At 37.8% G+C, this 13,350-nt stretch overlaps 1 protein-coding gene across 1 annotated transcript in view; it reads left to right on the forward strand.

Moving 5' to 3' along the window:
• PCCA (propionyl-CoA carboxylase subunit alpha) overlaps positions 1-13,350 on the forward strand; it is a 275,454-nt gene that overhangs the window by 99,909 nt on the left and 162,195 nt on the right. The window contains exons 11-12 of the mRNA XM_063392367.1: positions 957-1,051; positions 6,661-6,811. Coding sequence (XP_063248437.1) covers positions 957-1,051; positions 6,661-6,811 — 246 coding nt within the window. The remainder of the gene's footprint in view (positions 1-956; positions 1,052-6,660; positions 6,812-13,350) is intronic.

The raw sequence follows: 13,350 nt of genomic DNA on the forward strand, positions 1-13,350 counted from the left end.
ATTTTTATAAGGAAGAAAAGGGAGCAGGTGTGGTCTGCGTTAAAAGAAATTGTTCTAAGAATAAGTGTAGAGTTATCGTCGTAAGATGGGAAGAAGTCTACTCGAATCTTCAAATCTAGTATTTGGTATTTGAAATGGCTGCATCATACCATCAGTTTCATAAAGGGACAGAGTTCCTTTTCTTACTTTCACCTCTAGTTTGAAGCTGAAGAATCAATAAAGAGTTCTGCTATGCTCAACTTGTTGGCTTTTTTCTAGCATGTAATTTATGTAGTTGGATCTAGATACTTGATTTTGTTACCTCTTCCATGAACTGAAGCTGCAGCCAAGAACTGTAGTTAATGATTTTTAAAAGATTTCTTGAAACTACTGCTTTTATTTCCTTTGAAAGTACAGAGGTAGGTGGAAATTTTACTCTCCTTAATGAAGGACAACAAAGTTTCTGAATTTTTTTTTTTCTTCATTAAAGACAGGGCACTGTGGTTTGCCTACTAAGAAAGATACACTAGACATTTTTTTCTGGAAGCTTTTGTATGTATTTCAGGAGCAAAATTTGGCATCCTTTGAGATTTATTTTGTTGATGCGATATTTTGCTTTTGTGTAATTTCGTAATGCAGTGCAATTTTAAATGCTTGAAAATGTAGTTTTAATCTTATTTCAGCCTTTTGTAAGAAGATCCCTTATATTCAAAAATCAAATTTTGAAGTGAGAAGATGTTTTGCTTTGTAGAGACTCTACAAAGCTCTAAAGCTTTAGGCTTTAGAATAGTCCTACTCAGAACTTGAAGGAATGTTCAAGTTAGTATTTCATATTAATTTTCTACATAATCTTTTCCCCCCAAGCTTTATTTTTAGATTGGAAAAAAATCCCAAACCCTAAATGCTGCATAACAGTATTATGTCAAAAGACCATATGCTTACATCTGTTTGTTAATAGCAGTGTGTTATTGTTTCAGGTTTTGGCAGATAAACATGGCAATGCCTTGTGGTTGAATGAAAGAGAATGCTCCATTCAAAGGAGAAACCAGAAAGTTGTGGAGGAAGCACCAAGGTGTGTATATTGGATTCTTGATGCAGCTTCATAGTAACTGAAAGCACTTTTGGAAGCCTGCTGGTTCCATTTATTGTACAAACACAATCAAGTTTTATTCTATTAAAAAGCACAAAGAAATGTTTGTTACAGTGATTTGCAATTCTGATGTTGCTCTTCAGGGTGTTTTGATTTTGCTTTACAGTGTCTTTCTGTTAGAAAACTGGTGTTGTGCAGTTAATTTTTTTTCATGATCTTGTATAAAATGGGTTTGGATCTTACCAATCCACTGTATATGATTTGGCTTTGTTTATATATATGAGATTTTTCTTTGATATTCACTTCTGGATGTAAAAATCAAATAAATATGAAATAAATATGAATTTTACTACAGACACAGGTATTTGACAGAGTAATTGTGTAAAGGCCACATAATACTGTATATTTCCATTTGAATTGGAATATCAAGTACAAAATACTCTGCAGCACTTTTAGTGCCATTCATGGTAGTGAGCTGGAGATCTAGGTGTCTAGATCAAAAGTGCAAAATTATTTTAATGTTACTGGTTTAATGTGAAGCTGAATTACCTTGCTGCTGTGCAAGATATGGCCTTGCTATGTTTTCTGTTGCATAGTAGTCATCAGCGAAGACGTGTATAAAAAGAACAGCAAGAAATTCTGATTTCAAAAAGACAGACACAGGTATATCACTGCCTGTGGGAATTACCAGTGTACTATATTCACCAGCTGGGATGGGTTTGCTGTGTTTTTTTATAGCACAGAACTGTGTGATGCAACAATATGGGATGTGAGGAAAAGCACATCACCCAAATTACATTTCTTTTGAGGTGCCTCATTAGTTAATGTTGAATCATAATTGCAGAACTGCTACTGTTTGGCCTGTACTTTAAATAAATGAACAAAGTTTAAATCCAAAGATACAAATCCACTTATAAATGCTTCCTGCTAGTGCTTGTGGATTTCTTGGAAGCCCTGTGCTGCTTATGCCTAAAGATCTTACTGTGTTATTGTGGAAAGTGAATACTTCAGGTCCTGATATAATGCACATGTGCATGTATGTGTACCTAAGCACTTTAAGAGAGGAGGATCTGCTGCCTCATGAGTATATGTAAGGCAATGCCTGTTACTCCTGCCTGCTCCTTCTCCATGCCTGTGGTCAGTTCAAGAGATGCGATACATCTTTCTCTTACCAGCCAGCTGTGATCAGAGTGTTTTCTTTCATCAGGAATAACAGCCTTCTAACTTTCTTGGGCTTCTCTGTTGGAGTTTTCTCCTTGCCAGTAAGTTTTCTCATCCCCTCCTGTAACTCTACAAGACTGTGGGCAAGTCAGTAACTTCCAAAATTTGGCGTGAAAACTTTACTTCCTTTGTGTTGTTGAATGTTTTAGACTCTGCCAGACTTCTGCTGGCAGCTTTGGAAGCATTACCTGCCTTACAGCCACTTGTACTTGGCTGCAGAATCCATTAATTTTCAAAGGGTTACAAGACTTGCAGATAAGCAGGGCACTAACTTCTGTGAGACACCAGAGAGAGCCTCAAGTTCTAAAGACACACTAAAGCCTCAAGTTAACCCTTCCTGTGAATGATTTTTCAGTCTGATTGCTTAAGGAGTCCTGGGCACACCTCTTCTGGTATGGCTGGATGTAGGAAATAGACTGTCCTTTTTTCTCCTGTTTTAAATGGTAGCTGCTATTAAGAGGTCTGAGATAGGTCAAACTTTTTTAATGTCTTTCATGAAGCCTAGGAGATAGGGGTGTTATGGGTTAAAATGTTGGGGGTTTTTTGTCTTCTGGACAATTTAGGGCTTTTGACATTGGCCTCTTGTCATGCCTTTTTTGATTTTCTCTATTATGATGGCATTTTCCTAAGTATCTAATTTGAGAGACTGAGGGCTTGGAAAGTAATCTATGATTTTCTTAAAATTAAATCTGCAGCTGCTGAGCTTATCCTTATGGATCATTTTGTGGTTTTGTCTCCAGTTTTACTAGGGAAGTTTAGTCTTTTGTTAAAAACAAACAACAAACAAAAAATGCTGTCTTTTGCCAAGAGAAACCCCTTCAGTTCACACACTAATGAGGTTACAATATTCAAGGGATCTCTGGTGTTCATGGTGGTCAGTCCCCCAGATGCAAATAGGAGACCAAAAACTTCACTCATACCCTTTTTACATGGTGAGTTGTCCTCTTTTGGGAAGCACAGACAATACGACACATGCAATCATCACTAGTTTTTTAGTTTGTGGTCGGCAAAGTTAGTGATGACAAAGCTTCCAGTGAGGTATCATAATTTTATCTGCTTTTACTTTCACACATTTTTGGATGTGCTGTTGCCCTCTCATTTCACAGAGGCTGACATTCAAAGAGATAAGTGACATAAGTGGCATTTAATAGTCTTAGTGTTGTTCCTTAATTGAGTTTTTGTTCCTCTACTGCCCGAGCTCTTCTCTGTTCATTGTCACAGTTGCCATGAGAAACTACTTTGGCAAGAAAAAATACAAAGGTGTGGTTGTATTTTCCTGTTGCTGGAGTGATTAATAAGAGATGTTTCCCATGTGGGCAAACAAGGCCTATAAGTCTATCTGAAAATCCACAGATCCTTTAGGATTAATCAAAATTGAATGAAGAAGAGCATTAACTGACATCCTATTCAATAATTGGAGTAGTAACTCTGAGGAGTGCTCTAAAACTTTACTTTGGTGAGCATGTGTCTTATCTAATAATTTCTGAGCCTGTTAGAAACTTCTTAAAGCAGTTCAAATTTGCCTCACTACTATTGTGAAAGAATGGTCATCTGTTCAGAGGCACTGACAATTTAATAAATGTATATCGGCAGGAACTTAGCAGAAAGGTGCGTTATTGAATTAGTCTCTATCTACGGGTTCTTCTTAGAGTTGTTACGCATGTATGTGTGCCAGACTGTGCATTTCCTCTCGCTGTCTAGAAATCCATGAAGGATTTTGGATCAAGAGAAATGTGAACCTGTTCTGTTTGTGACTGTTCATGTGCTTCATAGGTGGGCACCATTTAGATGTGGGGGCAGAACTGCATACTCAAATCCTTTAACCTGTTTATGTCCATGGTCTGGTAGTATATAATGAATATCTTAAAGGATAATGCTTTGTGTAGGTAAGTAATTTTTTTAAACAAACAATATGCTTGGAGCAAGGAAACTGACCTTGACATTTAGAAAACTGAGGTTCACTCCCCCAGCGTGGTAGAATTTTCAGAGGACGTGTAAGGGTTGTTGATCATTTATTTTTTGTCCAAACTGAGTAGTAAATGTCCACTGATGTTGTAACTGCTTGTATTTTTCAAAATCTCAGCTTTGTCTGTGAGTGAAGGTGATAGCTGTATTTTGGGACACCTTATCTGATGAACTAGCAGTGGAGAGGTAACATCTTGCTCATGTGGTTCATCTCCCTGGCTGTAGAAACAAAGTGACAAACCAATTGTATTCCCTTTGATTAACTTTACAATAAGTTCATGAAGGTCTTATGAATGAAGTGTCAGGTCTGATTTATTTTTTCTTTTTGATGCTTTTATTTTGTGAATATTTTTTATGGTACCTTTGTGCTGCCATAGGAGCTAAGGAAAAACAGATGTATGTGTGAGAAAAAGATTTGAAGTCAGGTTTAAAATGCTGTGTTTTCAAGTGATGCCTAATTAGACTGGAGAAGATTTATCTTGGTTATAAAAGGTGCATGGTTAAAAAAGAGAGAAACAGTGTATTTGAAAGGTAAAGCAGTAGAGGGGAATATGAAAACTTTGTTTAATTAACCTAGCCAATGGCAGGGATGTTCCAGTCATTTCAGAGAGTAAAACTTAACTCTGTGGCAGAGATCAAGTTTAGCAATGTGACACCTGTGTTCCATTCTCTGGCTACAGCAGGAGGTGAACAGTGATATCTCAGACTTACATTTAACAAGTACAGGGAAGACACCACTGTAATGAAGGGGAGTAACTGTCTTTCATCTATATGAGAAGTAATGGTTATTCTAGAAACAGAGTATGAAGCTGATATTGAGAATGTTTTGTTCTTCATAAGCCACTCATTGACCTTTCATGATCAAAGTCCTGCAGAAACTCCACACTGAATTACAGAATGTTGATTTCCTGTAATGTATTATCCTCTTACTGAATCAAAATAAGAATATTATGAACCTATTTTACCTTTACCAGTGCCTATTTTTGTAGGTAGGACACAGTTTTTATGTCTTCTGGTCTTCCCTTTCATCTGATGTAGGATCTCATACAGCTTTCTTGAATGAGACTTTACTTCCTTTTTGTGTTAGTCTCATTGTTTGAGACTCAGACAAGTCAACAACATTGTTTGAGTCTCATTGACAAGAATTTTTTTTTTCCTAAATTCTGAAAATGTGTGCCTTATGGTCCGTCAGAATCTGCCTGTGTGGGCCTGCCTGGAAGGACAGAGGTGGGAAATAGCACTTTTCCAGTGAAGAGAAGGATTCCACTGTCTCCTACTTTGCCTAGATGTTTGCTCACTTCTTGTGTCATGTCAAATATGGTTTGTTGTGGCAGAAGTCTAGCTCTTTGGTGAGTTTGGGTCTCAGTGAAAAACACCACAGTAAGTGCTGAAAGATAAGTTCTGACCTGGCATTGATTTCTGTCTGAGTGCAGTCTGGGGCTCCAGATGAAGCTTCATTGGCTTTGAGACCACTTTAGATAGGTGGGGGCTCCTGATTGCTCCTTTGCAGAATTAGAGCCCACTGTTGAAGCCATCTCAAGAAATATGTAGCGCTTGGTGTTTTAGTTTTAAAGAGTATTTACTCTGCTAGACTGTCTATTCCCTTGCAAAAGTACTTTTAAAATGATAGCTGACTTCTGTGCCTAATGTAAGTCAAAGCAAATATAAATAAGTGTATTTACAAGCTTATTTGAGATGAATAGCTACATGTTCTTTCATTGAAAAATCAATGGATCAGATTGAGGGGCAACTGGTTTCAAGGCTTTGGTGAAATACTGCAGGACAAAAAAAATCTATATGTCTAAATAATCTGCACAGGTTAGTCTAAATCTGAATTTATGGTACAGATGAGGCTAACAAGCAAAATGTGTTACTTCCAGAAAGACTTCCACAGTCTTTTGATTCACTGGCCCAGTGGAAGTTGTGGGGTGCTCTCCTAGAATGAGGGACATTGTCATTTGGGCAATTCACAGTGGCTCCCAAGGTAGTAGCTGAGCTGCTCTTTGGGTGCCCTTGAGTGTGTCCAAGATTTGTGGAAAAGAATGTATTGCAATTAATGTAGACAATAAATATGTCTTCTAAGATTGCATCATTTGTATACCTTTTTTTCATTTAATTTGCATTCTTCTAGAGCTCACTAGTCTAAGACTGTTGTGTTCTATTATTTTGTATTTTAGAGAATATGGTTATTTATCCTGAATTTCCTGTACATTGGCAGTAATTGTAAAGCATGCAATGTGTCTACTTAGGAGCAATATAAATGTACAGACATACATTTGACAGTCTTGACATGTTTTCATAACTTTAATAATGATGCTGTCATCTTTTGACCATAGTTTAAACAGAAGATTATGTGATAGAATAATTATTTTTTAACTAAAAAAGTCATTGTTTCTATATTGTAGCACATTTCTAGACCCTGAAACTCGAAGAGCAATGGGAGAACAAGCAGTAGCTCTTGCAAAAGCCGTAAAGTATTCCTCTGCTGGAACAGTAGAATTCCTTGTGGACTCCAGTAAGAATTTCTACTTTTTGGAAATGAATACTAGACTTCAGGTAAGAAAAACAACTCTTCAGATTCAGAAAAATGTTATTTAAATAAACAGACATAACCTTCTCCCATATTTAAGGGTCTGCTCCTGCAAAGATTTAAACATAAGTGTCTTGATGCATGTGAGCACTTCCCAATGAACTTAAAAGATCTGCTCACTGAAAAGCTCTACTCACATAAGCCTGCCTATGCAAGACTTTGCAGCAGTGAGCCCTTGCACAGCACTCAAGTGCATGTTCAAAGCTTTTGCTCTTTGTTACACTTGACCTAAAGACCTTGCAAAAGGTCACTGATAAGTGCCACGGTGAGTTCACAGTAAGTGGCTAGCCACTGTGCTCTGAGACTTTCCTGAAGTCTACTGGTCCCTGAAGTTTCTTTCTTATTTTTTGTACTTTGATGGTGACGATTTGCTGAGTTTCTCTAGGAGGATGATTGGAACTGTATGTGTATATGAGCCTAGCAATATAAACTAAAACCCTAGCAATCTAAATATGATTGAAATTGTGACTTGAATGCAACTGAGTAAAAAAAGCATGCTGACACAATGTAGGGTTTCTGTGACGATTCACGTAGTCAGTAGAAGCTGTTCTAATGTACAGTACAAGTGAACAGATGAACAGTGTTTTATGGAAAACCCCCTCTACCATGTTTTTGATTGTTTGATGGATTTCTGGTCATAATCTAAGAAAACAAATAAGTAATTTGAAGTCTGAATATCATTCTTGAAGACCAGAAGAGTATTCAACTTGGAAGCAAGTCCATACTGTTGCCTTTATCCTTGTGCCATTTCTCACTTTTTAAATAACACCAGAAAGACTGAAATGTGGAATCAAGCACCGGTTTGATAAGCTTCCCATTCTGTTTTAGCTATATTAGGGTTATGTCCTGTGTGCTGCTTGTACATGTGGGCAATGATAGAGCATAAAGAGATCCTCATAGTCTGACATCTTTGCATGAACGTGTAATAACTGGGTAAATTCATGATTTACCTAAGTTTATGCTTTGCATAAAGAAGTTAAAGAGGATTTGGGGCATGTTACAATCTTCTGTGCCAGGGGAAGACTGCTACTAAATTTTTTCTTGCCTTGCAGGACAGCAGTGGTATTGGAATTAGCCATGAGAGTCATTTCACATGCCTTTGGCTAGGCACTATTAGGTCCACCTTAGATTCAGTTTGAGGATGTGGTGGTTACTGGTAATGTACATTAAAATATTTTGAAGAGTTCTCTCACTTTGGTCATGTTCTTTGCCTTCCCCTGTCTTGTAGCTTTTGAGCCAACATTTTTTCAGTGAATCCACATTCTTGTTTACATAAAAGAAAATTAATATATGGTTTTCTGCATAACCCACCAGAACTTCAAAACCAGTTCTTTGCTGTACTGTAATTGACCATGAGTTCCTAAATGGAATTTGTGGTGGAATATCCTTGGACTCCTTTTTGTGGGTTGTTTTTAAGACATTATCTTTGCTGTTTTGCAGTGTCTTCCCTCTGCAATAACCACTGGTACATGTTTGTAGTCCCAGATTTCTAAGGTCTCCACATAGGCAGGAAGAAATCTTTCTTCACAATTCTGTCTTCAAGGACTTACAGACTGCTTTTGAAATATAGCCTAAGCAGTTTAACAATCCCCTATAATAGCAAACTCATTCTTTCCAACTCTTAAAGAAATTTACTAATCTTAAATTAGACTACTTGTTTAGATATTCTCTATTTCTTCTATCCTGATGGTGTATTGTCTCTAATTAGCGTTTCAGCTTGAGTCTGGAGTAGTAATTTTCTCTGATTTTTCCCCAGTCTTACCCAATTGATCTCTCACTTCTCCCAAGTCTCAAGATTTACTTTCTGTTCAGCTAACAATTATGCAACTCATGTATTGTACTTGCTCCCTACTATTAAGAGCCAAGCCTAGAAACTCTACTGAGCTTGTCCAGCTTAACTTCAGGGCCAGGATAGTCTCCAGATATCCCTGTATTGCTTCAGTCTTTTTTTTTCTTTTGCATCTCCTGACTGTGATCAGTGACTAAGAGATTCACTTGTTCTTGCTGAACGCCCCACTGCTGGAAGAACTTTACAAAATGATGGGTGTCTGATCCATAAATGATCCTCTTAAGGTATTTGTCAGTGTGCATTAGACACAGCTACATGTCAACATCATCAGAACATTTCTACTAAATTATGCAGTTTTCTGTTTGTTTTAATGTTTCAGCAATCTCTGATCAGATCCCTGGAACATTTTTTTTTTTAGATACAGACTTCAGAATATACGTGCAAACTTAATTGTGTCCAGTATTTTGCCTGTTAATTTCTCCCCTCCCCTCCCTCCCTCTGCTCTATCTTTTGGATGCCTTTCAGTCTTTCTGGTAAATTGTTTTGCAGTAATCAGAGTTGTATTGTTACTTTGCTGTTTTTTAAGGGGACTCTTTGGGAGTATACCTTTTCTGTTGTATAGTTACACAAAAGAAGTGTAAATAGCACCTTGGAGGAAGTTTATATTTTATTTAGTTTTTGTTTTAAATGTTGCTGCAATACTATACAAGATTGAGAAGCAAAAGAAAACTGGTGAATCAACTCCATTGTGTCTCTTGTATGCTACACAAATTTATTACAGATGTTTTACTGCCTCTAACTGGTTCAGCTAGAAGGGCTTAATATTTGCTGTTGGCAATGTTCTTTCTGTTCTGTCTGCTTTTCTGTCATCTTTCAGAGGCTGGCTGGGAAGTATGAGACGTAAAATTGAGGACTGGATAATTGCATAGTAAAACTAGTTGTTCTTACTTTCCACAAGAGAACAGAGATGTCTGCCCTAGCAGCTACCAGAGAACTTGTGTGCAGTGTCATTTATGTCACTTTTGCAGTGGTTTTCAGGCAGTTAGTGCTGTTGAAATTGAGGCAGACCAGATGTCAAATATCTGATTCTTCATAGCTGCTCGTAGTGTGGTGTTTTTTCTGTTACCTAGTTGTCAGCAACCTAATCAAGGGCAGTCATGGTCCAAAACTTAACAACTTATCAAGAGCTTTGCAATAAATACAAAGTTTCTGACCCCTTAGACTCATAGCCTTTCTGGCTTCCAAGTTATGTCAGAATTTCATAAGGCACTTCAGAAGTGCTGGCTTTCACTAGAAAAGTTTCTTCTTTTCTTCACTGGAAGAATAGATGATGTTTCTCTTGGATTTTATATGAAAGGAGTCTGTGGTCTGTACTTAAGAAATATCTGTTAATACAGATACATGTATGTAATGTAGCTAGATTTCATACATGTGAATCAATTAGTGACAGCAAAGGGAAAATAGCCCATATTTTGCATGTTTGTAGTACCTTGACATGAGAAGCAACCCATGTTAGTTAAACACTGAGAAATGTATGAGTGATGTGAATTGAGCACTTACACTCAATACAATTAGTATGTTTGTGTCTCAGGCCTGTTCCCAACCTTCTGCTTCCCTCATGAGTTGTGGGATTTAAATAACCTGTGAGTACTCCCTTCCTCCTCAAAATGTGACTGAATTTGCTTAATGTAATTGAAAAGATAATTTATGTAGACTTGAGTTGATAACTATGGTAATTTCAGTAGCAGTGGGTTTTCTCTTCGTGTGTCAGTTTGAGTATTTTTGTCACAACTTTTTAGGAAATAAAAATTAATTTTTTAGAATAATCTGATGTGTTTGTGAGAGATTTACTTACCTATGTTTTTAGTTTACAGTTGTCACAACAGTATTTTATGTAAATGTTTTTAAGTTCTGTCTTGGTTTGAAAGACAGATATCTGCTAGGAAGGGGGCAGGACCTCCCTAGAGATGGAGAATTCAAATCCCCTCCCTCCAAATTATTCCAATTAAAAAAAATTAAAGGAGCTTTCAGACAGAGGTATGGGGGTAGGAATAACAGTTCTTTACTAGTATATATGTCAAAACGACAAACAAACAACAACTACAGCATCAATAATAAACAGAACCAAGAACCTTGAGGGCTTTCTTTTACAAAAGCCCAGAGCAGTTTGATCTCGGCGCCCCTGCAGGACTCCGAGAGGCCAAACTGGAAGGGAGGAAAGTCCCGGGCTGGTGGATGAGATGAGGAGCTCTGCGCTGGCAGCTGGAACAGCAGGGGTGTCCCGGCAGGGCTGGGCAGTGCAGGGCTACAGAGTAGCAGGGGAACCTCCAAGCTCCGAAGAAGCAGCGGCGGTGGGGGGGAGGCTGGAGAAAGAGAGCTCAGGATTCCCGGGTACACAGCAGATGACGATAGATTTCCCAGGATGAGGCAGAGGCAGAGGGCAGCCTGACCGTCCTCCTCGGCGCTGAGAGCAAGAGTGCCTCCCCCTCCCCCAGATCTGTCTTTTTGCCTTTCCCAAAGCTCATCATCTCTCCCCTCTGAGGGACACTCCCAGGGACTCAGAAACAATAGGTGTAGCCTTGTGCTGCCATATCCCTCAAGTACTCCTTTTGTTCTGACTAAGTAGTCATCAAGGCCTCTTGGAAACTTATGACAAAAAATTCTGTGAGAAGAAAAAAAAACCAAATCTAACCCCCAACAAGTTCTTTTAAAGTAACTTGATTCTAAGGCATGAAGTAAACATAACCTTCCATAGACCAGTAAAACATTACCCAGTGCTAAGACTTTTGTTTATCAGTTTTTAGATTTTCATCAGATTTTACTGACCCTTTGTAAAATTATACATTCCAGAACTTTGTGCAAAACTGACTGTGACTAGTGTAAAACATGGAAAGAATTTTTACATGCAACGTGTCTTTCCTTCTCATGTTTGTCCACCCATGAAAATATACAAAGTGTGGTTGGAAAATGTCTAAAAGTAGATAGAAATCCTGTTGTAAATGGTTTGGATCTCCACTGCATATGAACTCCTAGTTCTAACAGCCTCTTAATGGTATCTCTATTCTGTTGCTCATCAGGAGCTGGCATTTGCTACATATTTGCTTAGCGAAGGTTAATAGTGCTGGAAAATATTGCAGCTGCACTATATGTAACAGTAACAATGAAATACAAATAGCGAGGTGGTGAGCTGAGTCCAGATTGCCACCTAAAGCCACAGATACTATAGCAGAGCCATGGGATGGCAAGCAGTGATCTTGCTGTCTTGGTTGTGGGTAGCTGCCTGGAGGATGACTTGTGATAGGTGAGCAGGAGTATGGGAGCAGAGAAAGGGCCTGTCAGGAATTAGAGGAGTAGATTTCTATGGTGAGATTTCAAAGTAAATTCTCAAGCTACTGTTTCTGCTGTTTGCTGAGACTCTTCATATTTCTTAATACTGGAATCTTGTTTTACTGTGACAACACTTCGCTTCAGTCATTTTAAATAGTCTAATGAACAGTGTCAGATGGTAAAGACTTTCAATTGCTGCTAACCTGGGCTGAATTTGAACTACTGACCTAAAGGTGAAAGGTCTCTTATCCCATTACCAATCTGCTAAGCCCACCAGAATCCATTCTGCACACAGTTTATACCAGCTCTTCATGGCCATTTTTAGAGCCGAAAGAAAAGGTGATTTTCCTGCCGAACAACACTTCTTCACAGAAGAGGGTCAGCCGACAACAGTTAACCAAATTTTTGCCACATTCTTGCCTCCTAATGCAACTTCCATTATGTATCTACTGGTTGTCCGCTTTTCAGGATTCCCAAAAGAACTACGGAAAAGCATTGCTAATTGTTGTTGACAGAAGAGAACAACATTGTTTGTGTAAGTCATTGAATCTGAAAGATGCCATTAACAGTGCTGCCGAGGCATGGAGTGATATCTTAGAGACGACATTCCCATGTAACTCTCAAAAAATACTATCAAAAAAAGTAGAGAAAGAGGAGACTACTTAATAAGTAGAGAAACAAAAGGTCATTCTTCAAAGGGTACATTAGTTTCTTTGCTTTCGTGCATTTGATGTAAAGCAACCCAAAGAATAGCTGCAGTGTGACCAGAGCCACTTCTTGAATGAAGTGTTCTGAGAAGGCTTTAATACTACAGTAAAAGAAGGAATGACGCCTTTAGGAAAGAAACTATTGGTGTTGTGGATGCTTGTTTCTTTAATTTCTTATGTGGTGTATGTAGTGGAAAGAAAATTGTGTAGAATTACTGAATTTCAATAAATTTTTTTTCAAGTGCAGGATGTTAATTGAGAAAGTTATGTTGAAATTGTGAGCTAATTAACTTGTTGACCTAAAGTGTGTGCTATTTGTCTAAAACACAGATTCATAGGCCACATAAGATGTGTCTGTCTCATACAATGTAGAAACAAATCATTGCAAAAAAAAATTGAGAGCTCTGTCAATGATTATTGGAGTATAACTTCCTATGAAGAAGTAAATACTTTTTCAAAGTTATATGCTACAATTAAAAAAATAGTTTGTACCAAATGTCTGTGCATTATTTTTTATTTCTACATCTTACTTGGGAAACAATAAAAGAAGTCTACATGAACATCTTAGCTGATGGAATTTTTTGTGGTTTCGTTGCCTTCAGTTCTTCAATTGTATACTAATAAATCAGAAAACAAACAGCAAATGTTGTTGTATAGGATGTCTATAGGTTATATGCCAGTT

The sequence above is a fragment of the Prinia subflava genome, chromosome 3 (assembly GCF_021018805.1).
Source record: "Prinia subflava isolate CZ2003 ecotype Zambia chromosome 3, Cam_Psub_1.2, whole genome shotgun sequence".
Classification (NCBI taxonomy): Eukaryota; Metazoa; Chordata; class Aves; order Passeriformes; family Cisticolidae; genus Prinia; species Prinia subflava.